Source organism: Pygocentrus nattereri, chromosome 24, assembly GCF_015220715.1.
Source record: "Pygocentrus nattereri isolate fPygNat1 chromosome 24, fPygNat1.pri, whole genome shotgun sequence".
Classification (NCBI taxonomy): domain Eukaryota; kingdom Metazoa; phylum Chordata; class Actinopteri; order Characiformes; family Serrasalmidae; genus Pygocentrus; species Pygocentrus nattereri.
In genome coordinates, this window is record NC_051234.1 from 2,364,316 (window position 1) to 2,381,493 (window position 17,178).

A 17,178-nucleotide genomic window follows, 5' to 3' on the forward strand; every position below is an offset into this window, starting at 1 on the left:
TAGATTTTACATTCATAAGTGATGTGTCTTGATATTTAGTTTCTCTGAGCTTTGATAAGTTAGAGCTGATGAAATGCACCACTGCAAGAACACTAAGTACAATTATTTGTATTCAGCATTTCACATACTGTGCTGCGCTACAGTAGTGGGCAGAAATTTATAAGATGGTATAATTAAATTTTGGACAGTTTCAGTATGTATCACTGCTTCGATAAACCCATTTGTTTTATAGTTTAAGAGTGCCTTATTCATTATTCAAAGAAGTTCTTTCACTTGCCAATAAGAACCATTTTGAACAACGAAAGTAAGTCTGAAATATTATTATACACAATATTAAAAGCAAAACCTAACAATATGTAGATGAAGCTCAGTATTACTGTCTAACACCAGACCTGTGGACCCGCCAAAACTGAGTATCTACGGCGCTGAAGTTGGCTTCTTATTTGGCAGCTTTTTGTACAAATCTTCCATTCCACCTTAAATGGAGCAGCACTTATATAACAACACCTATACAGGCACCTAATGCTGACTGCTGCAGCGTTTAAGGTGGACTGGAAAATGTGAATAAATTCAACATTTTCAGCTTCATAAGATTTCTCAAGGAGATTGTCACATACATGCATCCTGTGTATGCGCCCCTCTGACCATCAGACACTGCTGGAATTTGTGACCAGCTTTTCCACAGCTTATCACCGTGACCTTATCTGATGCAGCTGACCAAGTCAGGCAGCTCCTCAGGCAGTATGACAGGAAGCATGGCAATCAGTCTGCTGTCCATGTTAGACTAAGACTGGCCATTTCTGGCCATTCCATGGGGCCAGTCGTGGGCTGGAGTTTAGAGAATTGGCCCTCTGACCGGAAGGTCACTCGTTCGGTCCCCAGCGCCAACAGTCCATGACTGAGGTGGCTTTGAGCAAGACACCTAACCCCCGACTGCTCCCTAGGAGCTGTGGATAGGGCTGCCCACTGCTCCGGGCAAGTGTGTGTGTGTGTGTGTGCTCACTCACTAGTGTGTATGTGGTGTTTCACTTTATGGATGGGTTTCCCTGTTTGTGGGATTAAAAAATGTCACTTAACTTTATGTCCACTACTGACCAGGAGATGACCAAAGGTCTGCTGTGGGTTCACTTTCATTTAAAACTTGACTGAAACACCTCTTTCTCAGCCATTTAGCAAAACAGGCGAACATTAGTGTGGTTTGTGGTTGGTTAGTGTAGTGGGTAACACCTCTGCCTGTCATGCTGTAGACTGGGGTTCAATCCCCCCACCTGGGTCAGCACCCTACACTATACCAATGAGTCCTTGGGCAAGACTCCTAACACCACCTTCGCCTACCTGTGTAAAATGATCAAGTTGTAAGTCGCTCTGGATAAGATGCCATAAGTGTTTGCGCTGTTTGTATGTTATTATCTGGAAGGCCATTATAACAGTTACGGCAAACCTCATACCTGAGGAAGTGCAGCTGATATACTGCCCACCACTACTGCACGAATTTCAGCTAAAATGGCTAAATTATCTCTTTATAATGAAACGTGGTCAATTAGTGTTCTTTAAAAGAGCAACAAGCAACGTTTACGACCATAACCAACAAAGCCCCATGTCTTAAAGTGATCCGTCACGGTCTTTAACTTTCTTTAAGTTTTCTGAGATGGAGACTCAGAAAACTTTGTAGGCTTGTATGAAGTATTTTATCATAATGATGCACAGGTCCACAGAATGGGCAGCGCTCATGTTTAGATCATGTGACGACAGCTGGACAAACTGTGTGTTTACCTGCACTCTGATTAATCTGATTATTATTATTATTCCAATGCTCACGTAAACAGGAAACTCTTTCTTAATAATAATAATAAAAATAATAATAATAAATTTTTATTTAAAAGTGCCTTTCAAGAGATCCAAGGACACTACAATAGATAATAAAAGAAGAAAAAAGGTAGATAAAAGTAAGAACATATACATACATACATACATACATACATACATACATAGACACATACATAACCATAAACACAAACACATAATATCAACCATACGCTAGTTTAAAAAGATGTCGGGATTTAAAAACATCCACAGATGAACAAGCTCATCAGGAAGACCATTCCACAGCTTTAAACTAAAGCCCAGCAGTGAGGAGCTGAACTTTACCTGCAGACGGGCAGGGTCGCCTCCAGAGCGGCGCACATGAAGTGATGCTCTGTTTATTTGAGGGTCCCATTTCAGAGGAAGATCTCAGCCACTGCCCACGATGAATGTGGGTTCACTGTTAGGCAAGCAACCGTTTTGTTTGTGTTGTGACTGCTTATTAAAGACAATGAAGGTGTCAAGGACCTAATTAATTTCCATTAATAAAATATATTTATTAAAAAAATCATTTTAAGCCTTTTATAAATGCTCTACCAGGGTGGTCTTATTCTAAAGTTGGACCAACATCTCCTAGTTACCAGTTACTTTGCTCTGACTCTTTTGAGTGGTACTGATCCATCATTCCACTATCAGATGAGGAGACGATTACCTCTCCGCAACACCAGGGGGCAGTATAGACGCTTCGTATAGCCCACCCTGATAGGTGTCAGTGCTGGATTCCAAGAGCATTGCCATACTAATTGCTTCATGAAGAAAGAAGGAAATCACTTATTGCTCCTTTACATGCTGATGATATTGATGTAATTTATCATGATGTAAAAATCGACAGCACTGATAAAAATCGTCCTGTTAGTCATCATCATTTAGGCCCCATGTTCTTCACTGTCACTGTATTTTATGAATTACAATGACTTGGTAGCTTTTTGACTGTTATTTCTGCAGCACAACTGACAGAATCTGGGTGAGATCATCTGTGATGTTAGATTTCTGTGCTGAAATCTCTTCAGGGCTGTGGAGGACACACACACACACACACACACACTCAGAGCCTTGAGTTTGGGCTAATGAGCAGTGCTTGAGATCTCTGGCTCTTTTTTTACCTGCAACTGTAATTAGTTATGAATTAATTTTGTGTTTCTTTCTCTCCGTCTGTGTCCGTCTGTTTCTCTCTCCTTCCGTCCTTCAGTACCAAATGGAGATGATGAGGAGTGTCCGTCATCTGGACATCCTCCACCTTCACGTCGGCTGCTACAGTCCACGTATTACGGCTCGTTCGTCAGCAGAGCTCTGCTGGATTCACAGTTCAGCTACCAGCCTGCCGTAGACGAGCCTGCAGTGCTTATTTACGCTAAAGCCTCCTTCCTTTAAATGACTGACTCCTGTGGACTAACGCTGTGCTGCCGCTGCCTGTAGTGTGTGTGTGTGTGTGTGTGTGTGTGTGTGAGTGTGATTTATAGGTTGGGGTACAAACACCAACAGCTGCAGATTCAATTCCCATTTTCCAGCTCGTGAACAGTAGTTATCTTTGATAGAACCAACACTTAATTATTCTCAGTGTGTTATCATTGTTATCCTCATCAATGCTAATTTGACACGCAATTAATCACCTCTAATACAGATAGTATTGGAAGGGAAACTCCACTTATTTTCTAAATTTCTGCATTATTCTGTAGCTGAAATGGTTCATTGTAGAGAAACATACCAACTGATGCCAGTGATGGGATCTAGAGGTCTTCTGAAAACGGCAACCTGCTTCCACAAGATTTCATCCCGCTCTTTTGTCCCGCTCCTGCCCACAAACGAAACGTTTTGTCCCACCCACCCATGCAGTTCCGTTAAGCTGAACTGACATCCAGTATTAGACACAGTCTGTTCACAATTACATTATCTCTGCTGAAATAACACGGCAGTCATGGTCATCAGACTCACTGTGAAGTAACTGCACCCATCCATCCATCCATCCATCATCTTCCGCATCTCCGGGGTTCGGGTCGCGGGGGCAGCATCCTAAGCAATGAGGCCCAGACCTCCCTTTCCCCAGCCACTTCCACTAGCTCCCCGGGGGGGATTCCGAGGTTCTCCCAGGCCAGCTGGGCGATATAGTCACACCAGCGTGTCCTGGCTCTTCCCCGGGGTCTCCTCCCAGGTGGACTTGCCTGTGACACCTACCAAGGGAGGCGTCCAGGAGGCATCCTAACTAGATGCCCGAACCACCTCAACTGGCTCCTCTGGATGTGGAGAAGCAGCGGCTCTACTCCGAGTCCCTCCCGGATGACCGAACTTCTCACCCTATCTCTAAGGGAGAGTCCAGACACCCTGCGGAGGAAACTCATTTCGGCCGCTTGTATTCGCGATCTCGTTCTTTCGGTCATTACCCAAAGCTCATGACCATAGGTGAGGGTGGGAACGTAGATCGACCAGTAAATCGAGAGCCTTGCCTTATGGCTCAGCTCTTTCTTTACCACAACAGAGCCCGCATCACTGCTGACCCAGCACCAATCCGCCTGTCAATCTCCCGCTCCCTTGTACCATCACTCGTGAACAAGACCCCGAGATACTTAAACTCCTCCACTTGAGGCAAGAGCTCATCCCCGACCCAGAGAGGGCTCTCCACCCCTAACTGCACCAAATGCCATTTATTCCCAGTGAACACAAAGCAGGAATTAAACCACAGAGCGGTTATTTTTGTTGTTCTGCTGGGCAGCTGTGGCCGTCAGACTGAAGGCTCTGTCGTCTGTGTAAGCTGTAAGATATGTTGTATGTTGTTTACGTGATTGTTTGCTTTGGAACTCTTAAAGACGTCATTCATTCGAATTGTATTACTGTTATCATGTTATACTGTTTACAAATATGATTTAGTGATCGTTCTACATATTTAGGCTATTCATTAATTTGCAGAATTTCTCTATATGCACATTTCATCCCACCCCTGCCCGCAGTAGGCTGGTGACCCACCCACTCCCAACACTGAAAATTATTCCCGCACCCAGGGGTTATAGCTATTTTATTTACTATCAAAAACCACCAGTGAACCTAAAATTTTTATCCGTAACGTAAAAATTAAATAGACTGTATTTTTTGCTGTGCCTTGATATATGAAGACATTGAAGCTATATTTACAGCTCCTCTGACTGGCTGCTGCATTGAGCTTCATTCAAAGAGTAGTCCAAGCATGGATGCATGTAAATGGGTGGGTTAAAACTGCTGTAGACTGAAGAGGAGCATACATTATATGGACAGAAGTATTGGGAGACCTACTCGTTACACCTACAGGAGCTTTTATGACATCCCATTCTAAATTCATAGGCATTAATAAGGAGTTGGTCCCCCTTTGCAGCTCTAACAGCTTCCACTCTAGTTTAGAAAGTGTTCCACTTTCCTCCATGCATGAAATTAAACGTGGAAGTAGTGCTATTACGATAATACAGACTAGTACGGGCTGCAGCCACAGTATCACAGGCCACCCAGTGAAATGGAGACAAAATACTTATTATAGCACATTTCTGGGATGGTGAACTTTCTGTGAGCGCTGTCACCGTATTATGGCCAATTAGAATCTGCCATATTTTGCAAACCTTCTGATTATTGACCTCAGAACAGATGTGGCCCGGCCCGGCCCTAGACTTAACCGCTCGCCCTGTTTATGTCTGTATGAGATGCTACACAGCCCTGAGAACCAGAGTAACTTCTTGGGATGTTCAGGTATGCAGCACACTTGCTATATGCTGACATATAATATCACTATGGTAACAAACTTTTCCATATTAATGTAAAATGCAAACCCCATCATTCATTTCTTTATTTGGAGCACGCTGTTGTTAGCTAAACCAGCATGCTTCAGTCTAGCCCCAGTAGCTGCTCAGATTATGCTGTAGGCCCTGTCATCAGATAGATTAGTGATTAAATGCGAAATTAAAGCCGTACTTTGTTACCCACACCTAACATACAACAACTGGCATGAGGCTCTATTTTATCTCATTAACTGTATGAGTGGCTGCCTTTCCCGTTTGCAGGGGTTTGGTACAGAAAGCCTTTATAACATGTTTAATGTGTGCTTTTCCAATAATGAGAGAGAGAGAGAGAGAGAGACAGAGAGAGAGAGACAGAGAGAGAGAGACAGAGAGAGAGAGAGAGAGACAGAGAGAGAGACAGAGAGAGAGACAGAGAGAGAGAGACAGAGAGAGAGAGGTTTAGTGTAGATTTCAGCTGAACATAAACATTTTGTTGTTGTCAGAAGAAAACCTTGTATCTCCATTTTTGTCATTTTTCAGTTTTTGATGTATTTTGAAAAAGCCTGTTGTCCTTTATATTGTACATAAATTTCATGATGAACAGACCAAAAGAAACAGGACAAAATGACTTGGAAAGACGTCTGGTTCCATTGACTTACATTATAAGTAAAGAAGGTTTTTTCCTTCTCCTGTAAAGTTACCATTTTGGAGATACGAAGATTTCTTTAGACAACAGTAATATAATAAGTAGTTAAATTATTCTTTGCATAAACTTAAACAGGGTAGGAGTCAAATCAGTTTGTGGAACAGTAGTAGCGGTTCGTGAAAGAATGGTAGGGATGGGGAAGGAACAAATGAAAGGAAAAGGTTGAGAAACTTACAATTGGTGTAATTATTGTATTAAACAGTTATTTTATTCACTCTGAGATGAAGGAAAGATTTCTTGCAAAATGGACCTGACTTAAATTTTGGTCCTATTTACAGCCCTGAGTTCATCCAAAGGTGTTTGATGGGGTTGATGTTGTTCCACACCAAACTCACCAAGCCAGGCCTTTATGGAGCTCAGTTGGAAGCATAGAATTGGCCAAACCATCCTTGCCTGCTGAAGCACTAAGATTTCCCTTCACTGGAACTAAGATTTCTAGGCCTAGCCCTGAAAAACAGCCCCACATCATTATCCCTCCTCCACCAAACTTTCTTAGTTTGCACAGTGTAGTCATGCAATTAATGTTGTACTGGCTTTCGCTAAACCTGGAATCATGTCACTGAGTCACTGATCTCATCAGTACGACCCATTCTGCTGCCAGTTTTTGTCTATCAAGATTGTTAGCAATGAATGTGGCTGAAACACCCCGAACTCAGTAACTAGGAGGCATGTCCCCATTCGTTTGTCCACATACTGTCTATGTAAATGAGTTTGTTCTGTGACATCGGGAAAAAATTCATATGTAACTGGCTGTTTTTGCAGCTTGGATTTCATGTATGGCCTATATGAAATATCCAGGGCGTTCACATTAAACTGCATTAAATTCTTATGTTTCAAAAAGTAAGGAGACGTTTCTATAGAACAGCTGGCCACTTTAGAGGCTTTGGTCAAACTATTGCTGAAACATTTCAACACTGTTTATACTTACTGGCCACTTTATTAGAAACACCTACCTTGCTAGTCCACCTTCTATACATTTAAAAAAGGTGGCTCTTCAAGGGTTCATTAGTAAAGAAAATGGTTCTAAATAGAACCATGTACTCTCAAAGACCTCTTTGCATGATTAAAGGGTTCTTTGACTTGTGAAAGAACATGCTATAGATTGCTCTACAAAGAACCTTTTTGAAAAGGGTTCTATATAGCACCAAAAAGAGTTCAGCTATTGTTACCACGTCAAGCGTGCGTTAATTCTAGAACTCTTTTCAATGCTATATAGAACCCTTTTCTAAATAGGACAATCTGCAGCACAGTCTCCATCAATCTGAAGAACCCTTTCACGACGCAAAGAACCCTTTAATCATGCAAAGGATTCTTTGAGTGTTCATGGTTCTATATAGAACTGGTTTTTTTTAGTGTGTACAGTCTGTTAGGCCTTCATCAGTGGTCAGTTTCTGACATTGACCCTCTCTGAGTGGTGCACATACTCACATATGTGCTCAGCTATGGTCCTGTTGTGGCTTTTTCTCCATGGAATAGGCACCTAGTATGTAAAGACTGGGTAAAACCAATTTACTACAGCCTTCTGGACGATTATTCACCTCCACATTTAACCCATCCGTGCAGTGAAACAACACACAAGTGAACGAGTGCGCACACACACACACACACACACACACACACACACTAGGGGGCAGTGAGCACACTTCCCGGGAGCGGTGGGCAGCCCTATCCGCAGCGCCCAGGGGGTTAGGTGTCTTGCCCAAGGACACCTCAGTCGCGTACTGTGGGCTCTGGGAAACGAACCGCAACCTTTAAGTTACAGGGCCGGTTCCCTAACCTCCAGCCCACGACTGCCCCCTAAACGAGACCTCCTTCGAGCTGGTTTGAATATCATTTACATTTTACATTTACATATACGGCATTTGGCTGACGCTCTTATCCAGAGCGACTTACAATTTGATCATTTTTTTACACAGGTAGGCCAAGGTGGTGTTAGGAGTCTTGCCCAAGGACCGTTATTGGTATAGTGTAGGGTGCTTGCCCAGGTGGGGGATTGAACCCCAGTCTACAGCGTAGAAGGCAAAGGTGTCAACCAATATCACTTCAGCTTATCACTAAAGAGTATGTCTCTTTATCTTTGTTGTAGTTGCCATGTGTTTTGTGTTACTGCAGCTTTATTTCAAGTGTATTGTACAGACTTCGCTTAATAATGAAGTAGGCTATCAAAACATTCTGCCCACACTTAAAAAATGCCACCAGCTTTTAATCACAGTGATTTAGGCTATCAACCTACCTACACTTTCAATTCTGGTAACCAGCCATTGTTGCTATTGTTGTTTTAGTGGAAGCATCTTAACCCAGCAACATGTACTTCCAGCAGAAAAATCCCAGAAATGTGGCCGAGGCCTATGGATAAACTGAGCTACAGCCACTAACTGTAGACCTACAAAGTGCATCCAGATGGTTGGTGTTTCTGATAGAATGGCCAATTAGTATAGATGCAAAGCATTGTGACTACTCTGTGTATACAACACTACTGATTTCACCTTTTCAGTAGGGCAAGTTTGAAAAGGAGACAGAAGTGGTGGGTTTAAGTCTTCAGGGACAGTTGGGCCCCTTCTCATTAATCTCCAACGCTTCTCCAGAGAGGAGCCCTGAGTGATGCAGTGCAGCCTTCCAGCTGCTCATCCTTATATTTAATCACGTCCTCTTTAAAAGGCATCAATAATGCAGGCTGCTATATTAAAGGGCCAAATAAAAGAGCCTTTGAGGAACCGGCATCAATGACCCTCATAACTGTAAGAAAGGAACTTGTGCGGCTTTGCTTTGTGGTTGAGGTTCTCAAAGGAGTTGTTTGCGCAAAACAAATCGAAAAAAAGGAAAAAAAAATCCCCCTTAGACGAGATGTGGTCAGCCAAGACATGTTTGGTGTGTGAAGTTTAATTCTTTAGTTTTTAATTGGAGATACGAGGCTAATGTAGCTAACATATAAGACATTTGAGACTCTATGAACGGAGGAAGCGACGTTTATGGCACTTCCAGAGAGATTTACAGTTTAATAACGATACCGAATTAGGCGAATGGAGCATTAGGAGTCTTGCCCAAGGACTCTTACAGGTAAAACACGGTGTGCAAAGAATTAAACCTGTTATCCACTGTAATCCCTGCTTTCAACAATATAAAACCAGTTTAGCCACAGACGAGTGTATTCTCATAGGCTAGCCTTGTGTAACTTCACAGCTTTCAAATTATTACTCAGATATTAGGAAGCTAAAAATGAGTATTAAGAAATGTTAGATGTGTCCAGATTGATGGATGGACCCAGGCCAGATTTTAAAATGACCAAAAAAGCTGTAGAACAGTGAGAATTAAATTGTAATGAAATAAACATCCAAAATCCAATGTATTTCAAAAATCCCAAGGCAGATAACAGCAAAAATTGGTGTAAATAGATAACTATAGTGTATTAAAGCAATACGTTTTGAGGCCGCACATTAGTGATTTTATAACCCCTTAATTGTGAATTTGCATTTCAGTAATTCAGCAGGTTTATTGGTTCAGAAATTCAGCAGGTTTATTGGTTCAGAAATTCAGCAGGTTTATTGGTTCAGAAATTCAGCAGGTTTATTGCTTTTATGAAACAGCCCACAGCATAAGGTATGATAGATATCAATAAATTAATCAATAAAGTATTTAGGATATTATTAATAGCAATCGAGTTTTCAAACATTCTTCCAGGAAATGTAGTTTGTTCAGGGCATTGAACTGCTGGAAGAGGACAAGGTTTAATTGCTCCATGTTGTCTACTGTATTACAGTCATTTCAGAAATGTCAAACCTTTTGTCATATAATAATGAATGTCACCAGTACATTAAGCTGTTCAATGGCATTATGGTTTTTGTGGAAAAAAAACCCCTTTCACTTTAGTAGTTTTCGCTCACTAAATTCCCACAGTGACAGCAATACTAATTTCCATTAGTGCTTATATACAACTTCCAATGCTCGGGTTGGATCTCAAGATTAAAGGTGGCGTAAGTGGTGTAAACGCACATACAGTGCTCTTTTGCTGCTATCTTGTGTTATTTCAAAACTGTAAAAAAAACAAAAACAAAAACAAAAAAAAAACGAGTTCTTTGCTTCACATGGTCACCCAACAAATGAAAGCAGTGCACCACTTTTCAAGCCATTTATCTCACAATTGCTAAATGATAAACAGTGCTGCTCCCTAGGAGAGAAGCTGGTTAACATTAGCTAAGCTAGAATGATAACATCTGCTCACCGCAGGACATGGGCGTCGACCGTTCCGAATGACCTGTAGTTTATTCTCATTCACAATACACTGTTACAGCAGGGCATGACCTGGGGGAGGCGCTGCTGCTGCCCTCATGCAGTGCTGCCTCTGCTGTACTACCAGAGATTGACTAACGTAACACTCAGTCGATCATATCAGAACTCATGGGTTGTACACCAATCAAATCAGACCTCATCTGTTGTAAGCCAATCATATCTGATCCTGGGGGCGGGTCTGTTTATGCACTGCAAAGTAAGCTGTAAATGCTGAGTCTGAAGCCTGGATTTTGGCTGAAAGCTCACTAAAATAAAGAGACCTTATTCAAAATCTCTGAAACAGTACAAGTTACAGAGGAAATATATCCACCTACACTATGGCCAGTTATGGTCAGTGTAGGTGGGTTTTTATTCCATTGCTGGTTGGCTAGTTAGTTACTTTGGCTTTAAGTGAGGCTAAGAAAGGAGGCTAGGCTAACACTTATATTACCTAGCCAATGTACTGTTAGCTTTTTTGTAAGGACAAGCTTTTTTAACCTCACTTCATAGTGAGTGCAAGAGTGTGAATGAACAAGAGGGATAGAAATAACGTTGACAGCTTTTTAAATTCTTCATTCGTAGGCTTCTTGTCAGTGTTTGGAAAGAATGACACCGGAATGTAACTGTTAAGGTGGACTGTTAAGGTGGAACGGGACAAGTCGAAAGAGAAGCTGACTTCAGCTTTGCGTAAAACGGTCAAACGATGTTGATCATAATGCAGTTTTACATCCCCCAATTCCTCAACCTGTAGATGGAAATTAAGAGGCAGCAGCTCCGTTGAAGGTCAGTTAGATGAGAATATTTTTACCACTTAAAACAAAGAAATGAAGTGATTAGTCATTATTTCCTGGAGTTCTTATAAATCTGAGAAGGAAGCTGAAGGAGACTGGCAGGACTGAAGGAGCAGATCTGGTGGAGGTTAGTGATCATGAAGAAATTGAGGGAGAGTTGTGTAAGCTTTTGGATAAAATCAAGGAAATATTTAATTGAGCTTAACTGGGAAAATATAATATTTGTCACTATGACGTATTACAGGTGTAGCCTCCTTACTCACGAATGCCCCTGTCGCAGAACGTTTTCAGCTCTGGCTAACTAAAGCACTGACACAAGTCTGGATGGTAATGATTTGAATCTGATGGAGTGAAGTCGAGCGGCTGGTGCTGAAGAGATAGAAAGGCGAAATGAAACCTGTTCTGTGGTGTTTGGATCTGTAGCCTGAGCTGCTAACTTAATGTTAACTTCGCAGACTGGCTACAGACCCAAACAGTGCCACACTCCACAGTACAGGCTCAGTTCTACAAACTGGTGCCCTGTTGACACAAAGTTAGACTTCTGACACTGGTTTCCTTTCCTTTATGGAAAAGTGAAAGTCGCATAGAGAGCTTTATTTCTTCATAAAAAAGCTTCAGCTTTGAATGCAGAAATGTTTGCAGCCCAGTTTGAGTTGCTTGTTTGAGATTCTGATCCTTTGAAAGCTAATTTGTCATCTTCGTTGTTGCCATGCCAACACCAGAAATGATTGGTCAGTGAGTAGTGTTGCTGGAAAAAGTTAGCAAAGTGTGGGGAAATAAAGTTTAATTTTTGCCATATGAAAAATCACGTTTAGTGTGGATGATATCAATACATGTTAACAAATTAATTTAGTTGGCCAAAAAAATGCACAAATAAAAAACACTTGTGTGTAAAGGCCACAAGAGAGCAAAAGTGGAGTGACTGGTGTTGGGTTTGACCAAAAGCTCAAACTGACCCTGTTCTGCGGTGTTTAGTGGATCAGACACAGCAGTGCTACTTGACACCACAGTGTCACTGCTGGACTGAGAATAGTCCACCAACCAAAAATATCCAGCCAACAGCGTCCAAAGACTACTGGCGCAGGATTAGAGGTTGACCACCACTAGCTCTGCAGCAAAAGATGAGCTACTGTCTCTGACTTTACATCTACAAGGTGGACCAACAAGGTAGGAGTGTCTAATACAGTGAGTGGACACAGATCAGCATTCCAGCAGCACTGCTGTGTCTGATCCACTCACACCAGCGCAGCATATTCTAGCACGTTAGTGTCATTGCAGTGGTGAAAATGATCCACCACCCACATAATACCTGCTCTGTGAGGGTCCATGGGGGTCCTGACCACTGAAGAACAGGGTAACAGAGTATCAGAGAAACAGATGGACTACAGTCTGTAACTGTAGAACTACAGAGTGCAGCTATACAGTCAGTGGAGCTGATAAAGTGGACAGTGAGGGTAAATATGAGGAGGTTTTAATGGTCTGGTGTAAATAGGAAGGAGCTGTTTAAGATTCAGCCTGTGTTTAATGCTACAGGGCAGAACTAAAAGACACACAGACACTTGAATCATGTAAGACGTTTAAGTTCAAGTCCTGTTTTTACAGCGAATCATGTAAGAATTAAAACTCCGATCCTGTGATATTAAGGCGGATCCTGTTAGCTGTCTTTTAGCCTGTTAGGTGATCAGCCTGGTTTTACTGAAGAAAATGAGTTGTCAGTCCCTCAGTTCAGGTTTTTTTTCCTCTGTGGTCCATGTAGAGATTTTTCATTAATAGCAGGATGTTTAGTGTCTTAGCACAGTAATACAAAGTTCAGGTGGTGTGAGATGGTTGTAGGCCTGCATATATTAAGCATTTTATAGCAGTTTTGGAGGCGACTCAGCCAATCAGATTTCAGAAGCAGAAGTCAACATTTTAAAGGAACATTTTATTCACTTCTTTTTCACAGAATCCTTGAAATATTGAAAAATATCTAAAAAAGAAACTTTTTGGTGAACAGTTTCCAGTATTTGGTATATAGACTTGTATATATAATAACTGTCATGATTGGCCCCTCCCAGTCCGGTCCATGTGCGTGTGTTTTGATCCTAGTCCAGCCCCTTGTTTTGTGACTCCGCCCCTGATTGTCTCCACCCGTTTCCCCGCCTGTCCCTTGTTTACCCTGTGTATTTAAGCCCTGTGTTTGGCCTTGTGCTGGCTGGTTTTTGTTGGATGTATTGGTGTTTAATTGTTGTCGGAACTGTTTGGTGTGTTTCTCGTCATGTCTGTACCCGAATCGATCCGTGTTGGCTACGTGAACCTGGACCGTTTAGACTATGACCCTGGATTTGCCCATAATAAATGTCACTTATCTCCGCATATGTGTCCGCCTCCTCGCTCCCAACCATTACAATAACAAATAAAATGAATATGGCAATACATTCAAAACTTGTAAACGTCAGTGTACATTTCATTTTCGCTAAATTCTTCTTTAAGTGTGTGGTTTACGCTTTTTTCTTTCATTTTTTTGTTCTTTTGGGCCAGATAGATCATGTCATGAATGAGCGATGTGGTAAACTCAGGGTTGGGTATAAGAAGCTCAAATGAAAGGAAGTCTCCAGATCATTCACAGCATCTCCTGTGCGCCTGGCACAGCTTTCCACAGATTTAACGGCTCATTAAAGCTGACTTTTATCTTTCCTTTGCTTTGGCTTCCATCTGACTTTTCAAAATCTGTTGATCGATTGCTCCGCTCAGAAAACAGTATCCCGTCTTTTTGGGAGCTGACTTGGATTGTGGTTGAAAGCAGAAGGTGGGTGTATATGAGAAGGCGGGGACGATTTCTCTGGCCACGGTGGGGCTGGGCCTGAGTGGCAGGGCCGATAAGGACTTTGGAAATGTTTCTAAAGCCTTTTGACAACTCTGTGACAACCACATTAATTCAGTACAACTCGATTACTAAAACCGCTGGTGAGCGGCCCTTTGTGCCCGCTTGATTATCGCGACGACAAACCGCTCAGGCCTGTGTCTTCTCTTCACAAGGGGGAAAAAAGCCTTTGCTGTTTGACCTTTTGCTCTTATGCTTGAGATTGGTATGTCAAAAAAAATGAATTAAATGTCCGCGCGAAGGAGAGTAAAAGGACAAGCTGTTTCTGTAACGTTCCACCGTTTGGCCTTCTTGTGATGCAAGCCTGTTTCTTAAACAAGAAATGTCACGTATGATACCTCTTCATATTAAGCATTTTCCTATTCAGGTAGGGGTGGGTAATATGGCCAAAGTGTTATGGGAACCAGCCCTGTGACCGGAAGGTTGCCGGTCTGATCCCCTCGGCTGACAGTCCATGACTGAACTGCCCTTGAGCAAGACACCTAACCCCCAACTGCTCCCCGGGCACCGTGGATAGGACTGCCCACCGCTCCGGGCAAGTGTGCTCACTGCCCCCTAGTGTGCATGTATGTGGGTGTTTCACTGCATGGACGGGTCAAACGCGGAGGTCTAATTCCACAGTTTGAAAACACAGCGGGCTGATGGTTCTGAATTCAATTCAATGTTACAGTTGGTATCAGGAGTCACTCCATACCTGGGAGCTCCAGTGCAATACACTCTCTTGTGTGTATATAATTATTTAAAGTTTATTTCTGTTGATATACATGTTTACATATGCACTACACTTTGCACTACATTGTACTACTTTTTTTCTTTTCTCCCCGATCTGCTCTGAGCCAGTGCAACCTAATTTTGTTCTAATGCGCACTGTACAGTGTAAAATAGAATGATAATAAAGTCTAAGTCTTGCGAAGCTTCAGGTGCAACGTTCAAAAATGCTCTTATACTGAACATTTTACTTAAAACAGTGTTCCCATGTTTCCTTAAATCTTACAAGTCCTAAAATAGTTTTGAAAATATTGTGATCATAACATCTGAAATGTCTTATTTATTTTATTGGTATAGTGTAAGGTGCTTAGCCAGGTGGAGATTGAACCCCATTCTACAGTGTAGCAGGCAGAGGTGTTACCCACTACACTAACCAACCACCAGATAATTAAGAAATCCATGGTACACCATGACCCAGGATAAACATGCTGGTACACACAAAACGTAATGATACTTAATGATAAAATGCAAAGTTGAACATACTTAAAATTTAATGAAACACCACATTTCTGGACAGCCAAAATAAAATTGGACTTGATTTACCCCTTTGATCTTTAAGTGCTTTAACACATCATACTAAGATTTAGTCAAAGCAAGGTCCCTAAAGACGAGTTTGGTGTGGAAGAACTTGACTGGCCTGCACAGAGTCCTGAACTCAACCCCATAGAACACCTTTGGGATGAATTAGAGTGGAGACTGTGAGCCAGGCCTTCTCGTCCAACGTCAGTGTCTGACCTCACAAATGCGCTTCGGGAAGAACAGTCAGAAATTCCCATAAACACTCCTAACCCTTGTGGAAAGCCTTCCCAGAAGAGTTGAAGCTGTTGTAGCTGCAAAGGGTGGGCCAACATCATATTAAACACTATGGATTAAGAATGGGATGTCACTCAAGTTCATATGCGTGTGAAGCCAGACGACCGAATACTTTTGGAAATATAGTGTAGTTAGGCGCCAGAGTGGTACTGATGTTGACAAATAAAAAACATCAGCTTTGTGGTGAATGTTATTATAACTGCACAAGCTGCTAAATAGTTCAAATAGAGAGATTTTGTGTCTTTAATTTTGAGGGAAATGGTTCACCTGGTTATTTCCTCCAGTAAGACTCAACAAGGTCTTATAGATGCTGTTGATGCTTGTTTCTAGTTGATAGAGGCGAACGTGAAGCCTCAAACTTCACTTGTCTTCTGAAATGAAATAAGCCAAGCATAAGCAGAGTAACAGATATTTGACGATGCTGCTGTATATCAGATATACATGACAGCTCTGGCAGGCCTTCGCCAACAAACCGGTCCATTCACATGACAAGTGAGCAAGCGTCGTCCTGTCTGCAGCTGGACTCCTCAACATGTTTCTTCCACTTTGAGTCTCGAATGTTTCCACATCAAGAGGCTTAAGGCTATCGTTACACGGCAGGTAAAAGCGGCCCAAACCCGATCTTTCACTATGAATGCACACCAGTCGCTCCTAGAGGGTTTAGTTTCATCTTCACCAGCATCACAGGAGCCATCATGAAGCTTCAATGACTGGGCTGGAATCTGGAACATTTCTCTATCAGTATCCTGTCCCTGAGAACCTGCATCTCATGCAGATTCAGAGAATCTGGAGAAATCTCTGCAGGTAAGCGGCGAGGCAGAAAACCAACACTGAACGCCCGTGACCTTCGATCCCTCAGGCGGCACTGCATTAAAAACCCACAACATTCTGTAACGGATATTCCCACATGGGCTCAGGAACACTTCGGAAAACCACTGTCAGTGAACTCAGTTCGTCGCTCCGTCTACAAATGCAGGTTAAAACTCTGCCATGCAAAGCGAAGCCACATATCAACAACACCCAGAAACGCCGCCGGCTTCTCTGGGCCGAGCTCATCTGAGATGGACTGACGCAGAGTGGAAAAGTGTCCTGTGGTCTGACGCGTCCACATTTCACACTGGATTTGGAAATCATGGACGTCGTGTCCTCCGGGCCAAAGAGGAAAAGGACTCTCTGGATTGTTACATGCAGGTTTTGGAGCAACATCTGCTGCCATCCAAGCAGCGTCTTTTTCAGGGACGTCCTGCTTATTTCAGCAAGACGATGCCAAGCCACATTCTGCACGTGTTCCAACAGCGTGGCTTCATAGTAAAAGAGTGCGGGTACTAGACTGGCCTGCCTGCAGTCCAGACCGTCTCCCATTGAAAATGTGTG

The 17,178-nt window shown here is 42.4% G+C and overlaps 1 protein-coding gene across 1 annotated transcript in view; it reads left to right on the forward strand.

The window, feature by feature from the left end:
- Nucleotides 1-17,178, forward strand: part of eif3ha (eukaryotic translation initiation factor 3, subunit H, a) — a 71,163-nt gene that overhangs the window by 35,127 nt on the left and 18,858 nt on the right. Inside the window, 2 exon segments of the mRNA XM_037533784.1 lie at nt 3,053-3,116; nt 3,119-3,213. Of these exon segments, the coding sequence (XP_037389681.1) occupies nt 3,053-3,116; nt 3,119-3,213 (159 nt within the window).